The following is a 12,769-nucleotide window of genomic DNA, read 5'->3' on the forward strand; positions in this document are numbered from 1 at the left end:
GGGGCGGGGAGGGCCTTGGGGGAGCGGCTTATCCGGATGTGTGCATGATGCTTTCTTTGCTAACCCGCCGTGCCAGGGCGAGAGTCACCTACGTCTAGCAAGGCTGGGCGCTAGCCAGGCTCGTGTGGTGCGGTGTGCCGGCAGGCAAAAAAAAAAAAAAAAAAGGCCCACAGACCGTTCACGAGCGAGGAGCTATATCGCAAGGAAGCTGGCTCCCCGCATGTGCCCAGAGATGGCGACGCGATGTCGGAACACCTTGTTGGACGCACATCTAGCTAGCTACCGACTAGGAGGCACATGGGCAGATATCAAAGAGACCTGGAGCACAAGCAGGCCATTCGTGCATCGGGACAGGCGAGATGACCATGTAGGCAAGGGAAACGAACATGCAATGTACGTAGGACAGGCGGGCGGGCGCTGCAAGCACTTGGCTGTATGCAAAGTAACCCAGAGGGACTGTTCTCTACGCAAGGGGGGGCACGGGGAGTGGGTGAGTGAGTGTGCACATATGTACAGCGAGCGGTACTAGGTATGTAGGTGGGATGTCGTGCAAGTTGTGGGATGCGCAGGGTGCGAGCATCACCGGAGCGGGCTCCAATTCCAATGGCACCTCTTGGAAAAAGGAAGAGAAGGAAACAGAAAAAAAAATCCAATGCATAAACTACCTACCAAACCCCGGCAGGTCGCCTTTTGGGGATGAGCGGTGAGCAGCAAGCGAACTGCGGGCGATTGGCGTATCAGCATCGAGGCCCTGCGAATGGCCTCTGCATGAGAGGGGAGGAGGGAGGAGGGGAGGAAGGGAGGAAAGCGGGCGAAACGAGGCTGGGCTGTTCAAGAAAAGAGAAGATTCGAATGGGACGGGGCGCCGAGTCACGCAGATAATAGGCTGGTGCCGTCCATTCTTCAAAGTGTCCACCGGCCGCGAATAGCGCCCAGCCCGGCGGCCAACGACGGCGGCTTATCCTGCATGCTTTGCCGTCCTAGCACCTTTTTTTTCTTTTTCTGTCTTGCGCCTGCCTCCCCACGCCTCTGACTAGGTAGGTAAGGCCCGCCATGGCGGGGACAGAGGTACGGATGCACGCCATTGAGAGAGGATGGTGAAGCGTGTGTGCGTTTCTGAGCATGCATGGCACCCGTGGCAAAAGGAAAAACCAAAAGGGGTGGACGTTTCGGGCATCCAGAAGCGCCTTCGTTTTTTGCACACAGCCTAGCGCAGCTTGGAGATGTCCCCTTTTGGGTTCCTATCAGTGCGCGGGCGTTGGCGATCCCGCAGATCACGAACCCTAGAGGGGGAAAAAAGGGCATGCTGATCTTTTTCTCTCTCTCTCTCTCACAACCACGCGCCGCCCACGGTACAAACCCCGCCCACCCCGTAAACTCCCTTCCACAGAAACGCGGGGCGGACAGTCTGATAACCAAGACACAAGAAGAGACAGACCAGCGCGAAGGAAGAACAAGCGGCGGCTGATGTGCCGTCTCTCGACGGCACCTGAGACTAGCTCCCTAGAAGTTTTAGGTTTGTGTCTGGGCGGCGAGCCGCCATTGGCCCGCCCATGTGCCATCAATGTGGCAGCAACTGGTCATGCAGCAAGTTGCAGTTTTCCGACCAAAGCGGAAAATGTGGGGGGATTCCTTTTTTTTTTTTTTTTTATGTGCAAGGCTTGTTCCGACGGGAATTTTATTGTTTTCACCGGTATATTTTCTTTTCTCCTTCTTCTCCCTTCCACCCCACCTCCTCGGTTCCCTGTTTTTGGCTTCCCGCGACCCTGGGGGATTCGTTCCCTTTTTTGTTATCCTGACCGCCCCTCCTCCCCCTCGGATGGAATGGAGGGGCATGGCGGGGAGGAGGGGGTGGGAAGGGAAGGGAAGCGTCGGAGCGAAGGGAGGAGGCAGATTGTCGCCCACGGGCTGATCCTCCCCCTCCTCGGTCGTCGTTGGTGGCCGTCTCGGCCGATCGCCCGCGGATCCCACTGCTGGAATCCGAGTCGTGACCGGCCCCCCTGCCTCTCGAAGCCACCGGCGCCACCACTCGGGTCCATGGCGTGCCTCGATTGTGTGCAGTCACCGCACCGGACTCGTTGCTGATAGGGTCCAGGGAGGCGGGTGAAGGATAGAAAGATGTACACTTGAGCCGTCTGGTGGTCGCTCGACGGGAGGGGTCGGCGCACAACCCACGGTGCGCCTCCCTCGAAGGGATAGGAGGATAGCAGTCGTGACCAAAACCAACGCTGGAGCTCCAAGTAAGCGAGCGCCCATTCAGAATGCCTTCACACCACCTTTTCTGGAAATCGTGCCGCATGTGTCGCATCTGCAGCGTAACATGGGTTTCTGCATCTCCACCGCCTCCTTTGGGATTCTCACACATGCACTCCGACCTCGCTATCTCAACCTGATTCCCGCCCACCTCCTATGACAAACTCCCCCCCCCCGTATGCACGTATATCAGACGTCTGGTATACCCCCCGGGCAGTATGTACGTGCGTGTACTAGTAGCTATGCGCAGAGACAGCCCGTTTGTGCACAGACACATAGGAAAGTAGGATGGATGTGGTGCTGGGAGCTGCGCGACTCGAGAGGAAGGCGGCATGGCGGGGTGAACAACCACTCACCAAAGTATTGTCGAAATTGCTGCTTGGCGGCGCCTACGCCGGGCCAAGTCGACCCGCAGACCCTTCCGACGCACTCGGGGCTGGCAAAGCACAGAAAAGACCCCCGGGGGCCCTCAAGTCCACTGGATGCCTTGGTTGGGGTTGCACACCGGTCTGCCATGGCTTGAGCGAGTGCCGGGTGGCGGCTGCGGACGCAGTCAGGGGAGAGTATCTGGCCATCTCCAAACCCATGCCTTGGTGGCACGGTGAACTGAGAGGAGGGTAGTGGAGGGGTACCAGCAAAGCTGCGGGCGCTTTTAGAGATTCGACGGGCACATGCGCACGAGGCTGATCTCCAAGCATGGTCACTTGATAGAGCAGCCACCCCAAGAAGCTCCTTGGAATGCATTTGTGGGAGGGGGCGGGGCCACCACCCCTGCTACAAGGGTCCAGCCGGGTTTGGCAGCGACTTGTCTCAAGGCTTATTCTCTGACGGGATTGGCCCAGCAAGCGACAACAGAAGACACAGATATCAAACCGCCTTCGCGACACACACACACACACACACACACACACAGCCCGGCGCGTCTGCTCAGCAACTGGCGGTGAGACTGCATCATGGCATTTTTTTCTCTCCCACACCACCCACCCTCAGTCATTGGCCGCGGGGGTGATACGGCGCATTCCGCACGTCGTCGCATTCGTTATTTTGTACGTCGCCTCCTCCAGCCTCGGGGCTGCGTCTCGCCCAAACCAGCCTGCCCTCTCCCGGCCCGGGCTGGGCACCTGACTGTCGGCCAAGAGGAGCTGCGCGTGTAGATGGGTTGATGGAGCTGCGGGCTGGAGGTCTCCGGGCCTCCCCCACGTGTACATCAAAACCTTGACATGATGCCACGGATGGAAGCATGGGAGGCTCAAGAGATTCCCGACAGCCAGGCGCCGCGCAAACCTGATTCGTCCTACCTGACTCGAACCGTGTGAAGGGAGCCAAGACGCCGTCTCTTGGGGCCGCGACAACCCATGCCTCGGAAGTGGAGTGTTGATAGTGGCCCCCTGTCTTTTGACCTCGGAGAGTGGGGGTTCGGTTTTTTTTTCTCTCTTGTCTTCCTTGTTTTCCCGTCCGTCGTCCTTTCACTTCCGACAGCCGCCCACGACAGTATCAGGTGCTGGTACCAGGTATTAGATGGTTGGCCAGTTCCGCTGTGCATCGCGTCAATGACGAAATTCAGGCAGCACATAAGCGGGAGAAGAGGCCGGAATATCCTCGAGATGCATGATGCTGGCGCATTGCAGCAAAACGCTTCCCGAAGCCAACCCCAGCGCGGAATCGTGCCCCACGATTCCCAATCACATCCCGCGTCCGTTGGTGCAGCGTGGGAGAAAGGTATGACATAATTCCTGGCTGCAGCCCGTGCGCGCGCCAAACAGAGGGAAGAGCGAAAAACGACGCTGCAGGCTGATGAATGCCGGCCTCTTTGGAAGAAGCGAACAAGAGGGGCTCCGTCCAGAGTGGATTCGGGAGGGACCATTGTGGGCCGCAGAAGAACGGGGGGGACCCAAGACGAGTGCGCTTCACATTGGGCAATCGCGCTGCGGCTGCTGCAAGATGTCGTCGTTTTGCTTCCAGCGGCCGGCGCTGCGTGTCGTCGCAGAACTGCTTCGGCAATACAGCCTTGAAATCGCCGTCACCCATCGCCCCGCCCCGCGCCCGCCCACGATCGCGTTTGTTTTTCTCGATCCCGCCGTCTGCGGGCGGGCGGGGCCTTGGGGACATGTGTTCTGACTGCTATTGCCTGCGTGCTATTGCCTGCGTGTTATTGCTGCGTGTTATTGTTGCTTCTGTGCCGCGAGGGGGAGGCACCACATGCCGCAAGACCCGGGGCTCCACGGCAAATCGCGACGGGTTTGTTCTGTCGTTCTTTTGAGATCGGCGCCGTGGAGGGTCGACAGCCACCATGGGCCGTGCTATCCTTGCACACACAAGGGGCCCTGTCCGAGTGGAAGTGGCACCTAGAAAACCGTGCTTCACGGCCGCCAAGCTGCCTAATTTTGTATGCCTAGTTGCTTGACGCACGGACTCTTGTGTGGAGCGCAGAGCCCAACCCAGATTCAATCGTTCGACCGGGGGCGGGCGAGGAAGACCCTTGAAAGGACCCGTGCCTCCTTCGACCGACGACTCGACACCACGACACCTGCCTCCAGATGCCATGTTCGCCGTGGAAACTGTTGGCCCGACCAGTCAGCCACGGCGCCAGGTTGGCGTCACGGTGGGACAAACTTTGACGTTCTTATATCTGCCTAGCTAGGCCGTATAATAACGTCACACTTTAAACAGAAATGCGTTTTTAGCTTGGCTTTATCACACTTGCGAATCGCACATCTCATGTGTCGTTCCCTTCCCCCAAGCCAAGGGTTCCATCGCCTTGATTCGTTATCCACATGTTCACCACTGTCTTTTTTTCTTCCTCGGGCTTTTACTGCGCCCATACCTATTCCCTTCGCAAGGCCAGGTTTCTTCTCGCTTATTGTTTTCCCTCCGTGAGGGGCCTGCTGTCGGGTCGAAACATCCCTGATCCGCGGGCTGACGCCAACATGGCTCGGGCGCTCGGTGGCACCCGTAATTTGCGACAGGAGCCACTAAACGCTACGCATAAAATTTCTGGCTGGAGCCGGGACGATAGCAACCGATGGATCGTGCGGTTGTCAACATCCCCGCGGGTGATGTTCAGGCACGCGAGGTAAACAAACAACACGGACGGCATTATGCCTGCTTGTTTTTGTGGTATTTGGTGACTCTGTTGCTATGCAGTCACTGCAGCTACTACAACGGCATCGAAGCATAGAAGATGAAGAAAACTCCCTCCTCTTGATCGGCGCCTGCGGCTTGGTTGCGATCAAGGGCGCCACCGGTACAGTACCAATGGCAGTGACAGTCGGGCAGTGCCAACTGCAGGAGCGGTAGCTGTGACACCGCCGCAGCACATAGTAATTGCCCAGAAATCCAAAATCGTCAGCCCACATCGCGCACCCCGCCATAATCGCGAGGCGTCAACGGGCAGTGGTGGACGTCGCAATGCGTGAAACCCAACCACCGTCGGTGCCACCTGCCGGGCCAGCATTGCGTTTTTGTCCCAGACAGTGCGCACCCATGACACGACTGCTAGACGAGATCGCGACAGGCGACAGTAATCCCCCCAAGGGCCCTGTTAGTAATATCTGCAATTTGGGTGTCGACGGGAAAGCAGCCAGGGGCCTTTTTAGTTCCGTCTAAGTGGAGCAAGCTAAGTACCTCGGGCCTCAGTCGCCACCACTCAGCGGACGCACAGCGGGCGACGGAGGGACTCCGGGCACAGAGGTGCTCCCGCCGCGCGATAGGCTTTCAAGACATGCAGGGCTTCAGAAGGTGGTGCAAATGAAGACGCACCACCTCCCGGCAACGCTCCGTCATTGGCCAGATGATCGTCTCTGCTCTGGCGGCGGTAAGGGGGGGTGGCCGGTACGTGGTAGTGGACAGAGTGACCAGAGAATATGTCGAGTAGAAGAAAGGAGCAACCGCAGCGAGCGAGTTGCGCAGGTCAGAGCCTGTCGTCAGAGTTCCACAGCCAAGGTCGCAGACCGACACACACGCTGCCAGAGCCGACATCCGGGGCGGTGACGGGCAGGTTGCCATCAGGGAATGTTGGTTGGCCGCCTGGCTTTCCCAACGCAGTCGCGCCGAGCGCTTGTTTCTCCTAGGACGAGAGCACGTAGTAAGAAATGGGCGGCAGGGTAGATTGGCTGGTGGCCGTGTTGATCCCGGTCGCGACGGGGTGCTGAGGTTTGTGGGTTCTCGCTGGGTTCTCGCTGGTGGTTGTGACTTGGGCCTTGCCCACCTGCTGCGTCCGGGGCCCTGGCACAGGTAGACTGGGGTGCCCCCCAGCAGCGCCGATGAAGGGATACCCTCCACCCCAACATGGATGCTGGCTGGGCTTGCACTGCTTGCGACTTGCCAGTGCGCCCAATACGTTCAAATTAATAAACGCTTGCCTCCCCGCACGCCCATTTTGTATTGACATTGCTCCCAAAACGCTTCTCCAATCGACTCCTGTGCCTGCCCGAGAGAGCATCCGCCTGTGACGAGGGCGCGAAGGTGTCATTCCACTGCCCATCGCCTCTTTTAGAGACGACCGACACGACACCCGCGCGAGTGTGAATTTCGTTCCTTACTTCTTTAATAATTTTCTTCACTTCTGGTGGACTGTCGACTGTGTCATTCCTGCTGCGTCACTGGCGGCGAAAGAATCACTCCAGGTGAGTTGCGTCGGGCCGTTGGGCGAGACGGGATTTTGCTCCTTTTCTCCTTTATCACCAAGAACTCTCCAACCCCGCCTGCTATTCCGCACCTATTCCTCCATCCCCGACACCGACCCTCGTGTTTCTCTTTGCGAAGACGGCTCCCCTGTGTTCCACCGTCTCGATTTGCACAAAAAAGTCCAAATTTCCTGTCGCCCGGGAGGGGTTTGTGCCGCCCCGGCGCCCGGCTGGCATCACGACTGCGCTCGGATTCCAAGACACTAGGCCACCTGCCTGTCTCGCCCCGTGACAGGTCTGCGCGCCTCGGGAATGCTCCGCCAGACTGGACGAACCCCGCGTGCATGTCTTTTGTTGTGGTGGCCTGCCGCACTTCTCGCACCCGCCCGATCTGCTTCATCATCTGGGACCGCCCGCAACCAGCGCCTGGCGAGATCGCTCTCTCGCACAATTCCAACACAGTGATCGACTGCATCCTCTCGAGACCGCCATTTACCCAGCCAGCCGCAACCTCCCTCCTTGGACCTGCTGCCTGCAGCCGCGTGGGCCCGCCCTCATAAGCACCACGCCCTGTCTATCCGCGTAAAAGCCACCCGTCCGGCGACTCATTCTCGCCCGCCTGCGCACACGCCTCTCCCACCGGGCCGGATGCTCCTTTTCTCGTCGACCACTCTGGACCACATCAGCCATAATCAAGTCAGCATCACTCGGCCTGGCCTCTTCTGCACTTTTTTTTTCTTTTCATCCCCACCAACCACCTCTCCTTGCTTCTCTTCCTCCGTGGCGGCTGGAGCATATGTATTGCTTTGCTTTCTTTGCTGTTTTTCTTCATGGAACACCACAGGCTTTCTTTTTTCTCTCCGTCATGGGGGAGACCTTTCAAAACTAATACCCATCTTGAACCAGGCAGTCAGTTGAGTTCTAAGACGGCCATAATCTTGCGGCGTCTCGCGAGCCCGAAACCTACTCCGAACCTTTTCCTCCCACAATCCCCCATGGATTCATAATCGAAGCTGCAAACATGGATTCGGAAGACGGGGAGTTGTTCATTAAGGTAGGAACTCCGCGACATCCCTTACCTTCGCACATTCCTAACGGCTGATTTGTTATACAGCAACTGGCGACTTTCGTGCGCACGCACGAGAAGGCTCTCGCCAACGCCTTGCAGTTTAGGCGCCAGAACCTCCCAAGGCATGGCTCGTCCCAAAGCGTCTCGTCGATCTCGACGAGCAACATAGTCACTTCCCCGACCATCCCAGAACGACCAGCCACATCTTCCTCCACCTCCGGCACCCTCGCTGCTGCGCTCTCGCTCGGATCTCTCAACTTCACCTCGGCCTCTATCAAATCGGCAAAGCTCGCACTGACACCGCACCACCTCTTCTATCTGCTTTCCCGCTTCGAAGAGCTGGCCATCCCCGTCGGCCCCATGAAGATTCGGCTAGAAAACCTACACGACAGCACCACATCAGCCAACTACGTCTCGTTCCTCAGCCAGACGCAGCGCGCCAAGAGCCGTAGCTCTGATGTCGGCTCCATCCGCTCCGTTTCTAGCATTAGGAGTGTCATGTCCGGCATGTCTGCCTTGTGGGCCAGCTTCGGCATCGGCTCCGGCGTCTCTGCTGCTCGCACCGAGAGGCAAAAGGCTGCACTCCAGGCTGATATGAAGTATCTGTACTCTGCCTTCACCAAGATCCCTTGCCTTAAGTTGGCACCGGACTGGCGGGCACGCCTCATCAAAGGCTACGAAGAGTTTCCTTTCGATTCCGCCGTGCCCCTGTACGTGTTTAAGAACGTGCAAGCACTCGAGGTCTGCGACATCGACTTCCGTCAGTTCTTTGGCTGGGATCGGCTTGCAGACCAGCTGAGGTCACTGACGCTGAAGCGGGCGGGAATCGAGGACCCGGCCGACATCCTGATTGACATCGTCCTAGACGATATGGACAAGCGTCGGAGACGGACATCAAAGTCTCAGGGCTCCCCAACCAACGCTTGGGGCGGGGGCTCCACCAGTCCCCGACGGAGTCCAACTGTCAACCAGGCCGAGCTTCGGAAGTCTTCTTCTGAGCCCGGTTCTCCCCAGCCGAGGCACTCGACGGGTGACCTGCACATTGGATCCCTCAATAGTGACATTAGCGTGAATGGAGATACCATGAGGCCACGCCTTGACAGGGAGGACAGCAACGAGCTTTCAACGTCGCCTTCCAAGTCTGGACGTCCAAGGAGCCACTCGCCGCGCCGCCCCTCTAGCTCAAGGAATGGACCATCCCATACACGAAGCTCTTACAAGGTCCGGCGGTCCGGGTCAGGAAGCTCTCATTCGAGCCTTTCGGACTCGTGGCACAACCACCGTGGCGGAAGCGCTTCGAACCTGCTCTCCATGGGCATTCTTCCAGCCTCGAAGTGGCGCTTCCTCAAGCACCTCAGCTTGGCCGATAACTCGCTCACATCAATCCCCGCAACCAGCTTGGCGCCTTTGTCAAACACACTGCACTCCCTCGACCTCTCCTCAAACCTCTTCACCCAGATTCCCGACAGCCTGGCCAGCCTGACTGCCCTGCGGGCACTCAACCTTTCCCACTGCATGATCGAGTCACTCCACTCGCTGACCCGAAACCCCCTGCCGGCCATCACTGCTCTAAACCTGCGTGCAAACAGGCTTCAGTCTCTCGCAGCCGTAGAAAAGCTTTATCCGCTAGAGAGGCTGGACCTGAGGGATAACCGCTTGACGGACCCAATGGAGCTGGCCCGGTTGACGGGCATTCCCGACATTCGGGAAGTTTACGTCGAGGGAAATCCGTTTACACGGACCCATCGCGATTATCGCATTACCATCTTCAACCTCTTCCGCATGACACCTGGGTACACCGACGATGTCACCATCGACGGCACGGGCCCGACGTACTCTGAAAAGAAGTACCTCGTGGAGCGTGTGCCCGTTCCTCCCGCGGTTCCGGTCGTCAAGCCCCCTGCCTCCGACATCCCCGCTGTCGACGTGGTCAAGCCGGCAATCATCTATGACGCCCCCAAGGAGCCCAGTGTTTTGCGCAAGGAGCGCCCGGCCTCCAAGGCCACCGCAAGCGAAGTGAGCTCCAGCTCAAGTCGCCGCCGCAGAGCATCCAAGCGTCGGATCGTCGACCTGGCGACCAACGAGGTCAATCCCATTCCCGTCGGTCAGCCTCATGCTGTCCCGGTTTCCGAGGCCATCCCTGGAGCTGCGTCCCGAGGTGGCGGTGGTGATAACTACCGTACATCACATACCACTGAAGTGCAGCGGCAAAAGTCTGCCACTCCGGCTTCTATAAGGAGCTCGACCAAGGGCGCCCTGCAAGGGGGCAGTCCGAATCTACCTGAAGTTCCGCGAATCGACACCGATATTCTTAGCACAGGCATTTTGCCGCATGCTTCACAAAGATACATACCTACCGAGGTCCATAATTCACGCAGGGACTGCCATGGTCAGGACTGGGACGTCGGCGGCGAGCTATACCGACGCAAAATCGAAGCCTTGCGAGACAAAGTGGGGCAAGGGTACCTGAGTGTGCTCAGCGAAGAGAGCTGGGATACATCACGACACACTCCGCCCTCGCACTACCACCCTTCTCACTATGGCGTTCCTAGTCCCTCTGTCCACTCAGACCCCACGACACCAAGACCCACGACTATTCAAGCCATCCATAGTGGCCATACCCTGGGTTAACGCCATCTATGTTATCGGCACCCCCCCTATTGGTGTCTCGCTGGCCAACTTGGGCTTTGGAGATGTGCAAATCTCCAAGTCGACCTCATTTTCAGCGCACATATCATACCCCCAATATTCTGTGATTCCAATCTCGGGTTTTCCATCCTATTCTGATGTTTACATGGTATTTTTGTTGTTTCTTTGGTCACTTATATGACGGAGCATAGCGTACTGGCGTTTTGAACAGAACGGCGTTTTTGTTTTCTCTCCTCATTATCCCTTGGGCTTTGCCTTCCCATATCTTCTTCTCTTCCCCTCCTCGCTGCTTGTGCCTGGTGTTGCTGGGGCGGTGGCATTTATGAGATCGGCGGACAGGATTCCGGCTAGAAAGCGCACCTTTTGTTTTCTCGACGATACCTCCCCACGATACCTCGCCAGATACCCATGCTTGGCAACATCCGTTTTTGTTTTTTGTTTGGTTTTAAGCCCCAATACCGCTTAGGACATGCCGTTGTGGCCGGCTGGTTGGCTCTTCTGCACGTGCGAATAAACGAAGCTTTGTGGTTGGTTCTTGTTACATCATGCTGCCTGCGGTTTGACCCTCCCAAATTACCTATTTGTTTGCCTTTGTATCCGTGTCTTCATTGCTTGGATTCGCGCATGCATTTAGCTCGAGAGTGTTCCGTTGTTATTTGGTCTGGCCCCTATTCCATTCGATATCGTTGATTTCGTTGCATGCCATCATCTTCAAGTGAGCCTCGGTTGTTTCTCCCCATTGCAATCCTTACTTTTATTGCCCATTCTATCTGCATCATTATCTGCCCTGTTGCTTCTGTTCCCGCTAGACGCATAGCTTTGTGGGTGTGAATAACCCAGCTAAAAAGGGCAAAATGGACACAGCAATGATAGTGCAAGCAAGACTCTAGTCGCATGAGGCAGGAAGGGTACTAGCACATGGAACCGACAGAGTATCGAGACGTCTAGGTAACCTTTTATTGATCATTATCTCACTTGCGCCTTAACGTCAACTGTCTGTACCCCCGGTCTTTCGGTGCTCGATTCACGCCGCTGATATTCGTTGGAGGTGGACAATGCTGGTGATCCCGCTTTGCACTCCCATTATTGTACTGTAGTCTGCCTACATAGGTAGGTATCTAGTTTACATTCCTTCATAGCCGGCCCCTTTCAATGACCTTTATGTATCGCCTCACAGTGCAATCCACCACCGTCCGACTTTTCTGGCAACCTGTGTGTTATCGCGTCCCAACGAGAACCTTAAGTCTCCCGCAGTGGCCCATAAAGGAGACCGCATCCATTTGTCTGCACAATCCCGGTCTGGGGGGCATTAGGTGATAGGTGTGGGTTTTCTGCAAGGGCCCGTCCCGTGCCTGCCAATAAACTCCATCGCGAGATGCTGCCAATTGCGCACGTGTGCTGACTTCCGTGGCTGTCGCGGAGGGCGTCCGAGTAACTGAATAAAAAAGTTGAGGGATATCAATCCCAGAGTAGGTATCCATACCTACCTGTCATTCTGGACACAGTCTTCGCTGCCGCGATTACGTCAACGAATAAATCGGGATAGTTTGGCAAGCAATGGGCGATCCGATCTACACGGCGATCACCACAAAAAAGCTACAGTAAAAAAAAAAGCGCCAGACTGACATGGCTGTCGTGCCACGGTGGGGAGGAGGAGAGAAGCGCATAAATTGATTGGGCTTCCATCGGCGGGGACGAAAAGACATGCCGGTTAGGTTTCGCGAGAGACGGATGGCCTGCGTGTGTGACAGGCACATATGTCTTGGCATAGAACCCTACGGGCAGCGGGAGTCCTCTCTTGCGCCTGACGAAACGGAGATGGGGCTGGTTGGGTGCCGCCACTTTATTCACCACCACACTGAGACGTTGGCCAATGAACAGCGACAATCCCACAGCAACGCGCATTTGGCAACGCGAACGCAATTGTCGGGGAAGCTCTTTCGGGACGGAAGGAAGGGTGAGGCGACGTGGAATGCATCTGGTTGAACCAATCGACAACTGAGGGCCCCGCCTGGATGGGCGCCTATGCATCTGCCCATATGTGCCTGGTGTGTATTGTGTATGTACTAGGTACAGGTACCTACAGGAAGTGGTAGGCTTTGATGTAGGACGTTGTCAGCCCGGGTTCGATACACCACCACAAACGGAATGGCCCTCAGGTGGGATCCTCCAT

The 12,769-nt window shown here is 57.0% G+C and overlaps 1 protein-coding gene across 1 annotated transcript; it reads left to right on the forward strand.

The window, feature by feature from the left end:
• Positions 1-6,604: 6,604 nt before the first annotated feature.
• On the forward strand, positions 6,605-11,679 carry GGTG_01675 (leucine Rich Repeat domain-containing protein). Its single transcript, XM_009219443.1, has 3 exons — positions 6,605-6,878; positions 7,785-7,932; positions 7,993-11,679. The coding sequence occupies exons 2-3, from the start codon at positions 7,900-7,902 to the stop codon at positions 10,576-10,578; spliced, it is 2,619 nt and encodes an 872-aa protein (XP_009217707.1). The 5' UTR covers positions 6,605-6,878; positions 7,785-7,899; the 3' UTR covers positions 10,579-11,679.
• Positions 11,680-12,769: the final 1,090 nt, after the last annotated feature.

Source organism: Gaeumannomyces tritici (genome assembly GCF_000145635.1).
Source record: "Gaeumannomyces tritici R3-111a-1 unplaced genomic scaffold supercont2.1, whole genome shotgun sequence".
NCBI lineage: Eukaryota > Fungi > Ascomycota > Sordariomycetes > Magnaporthales > Magnaporthaceae > Gaeumannomyces > Gaeumannomyces tritici.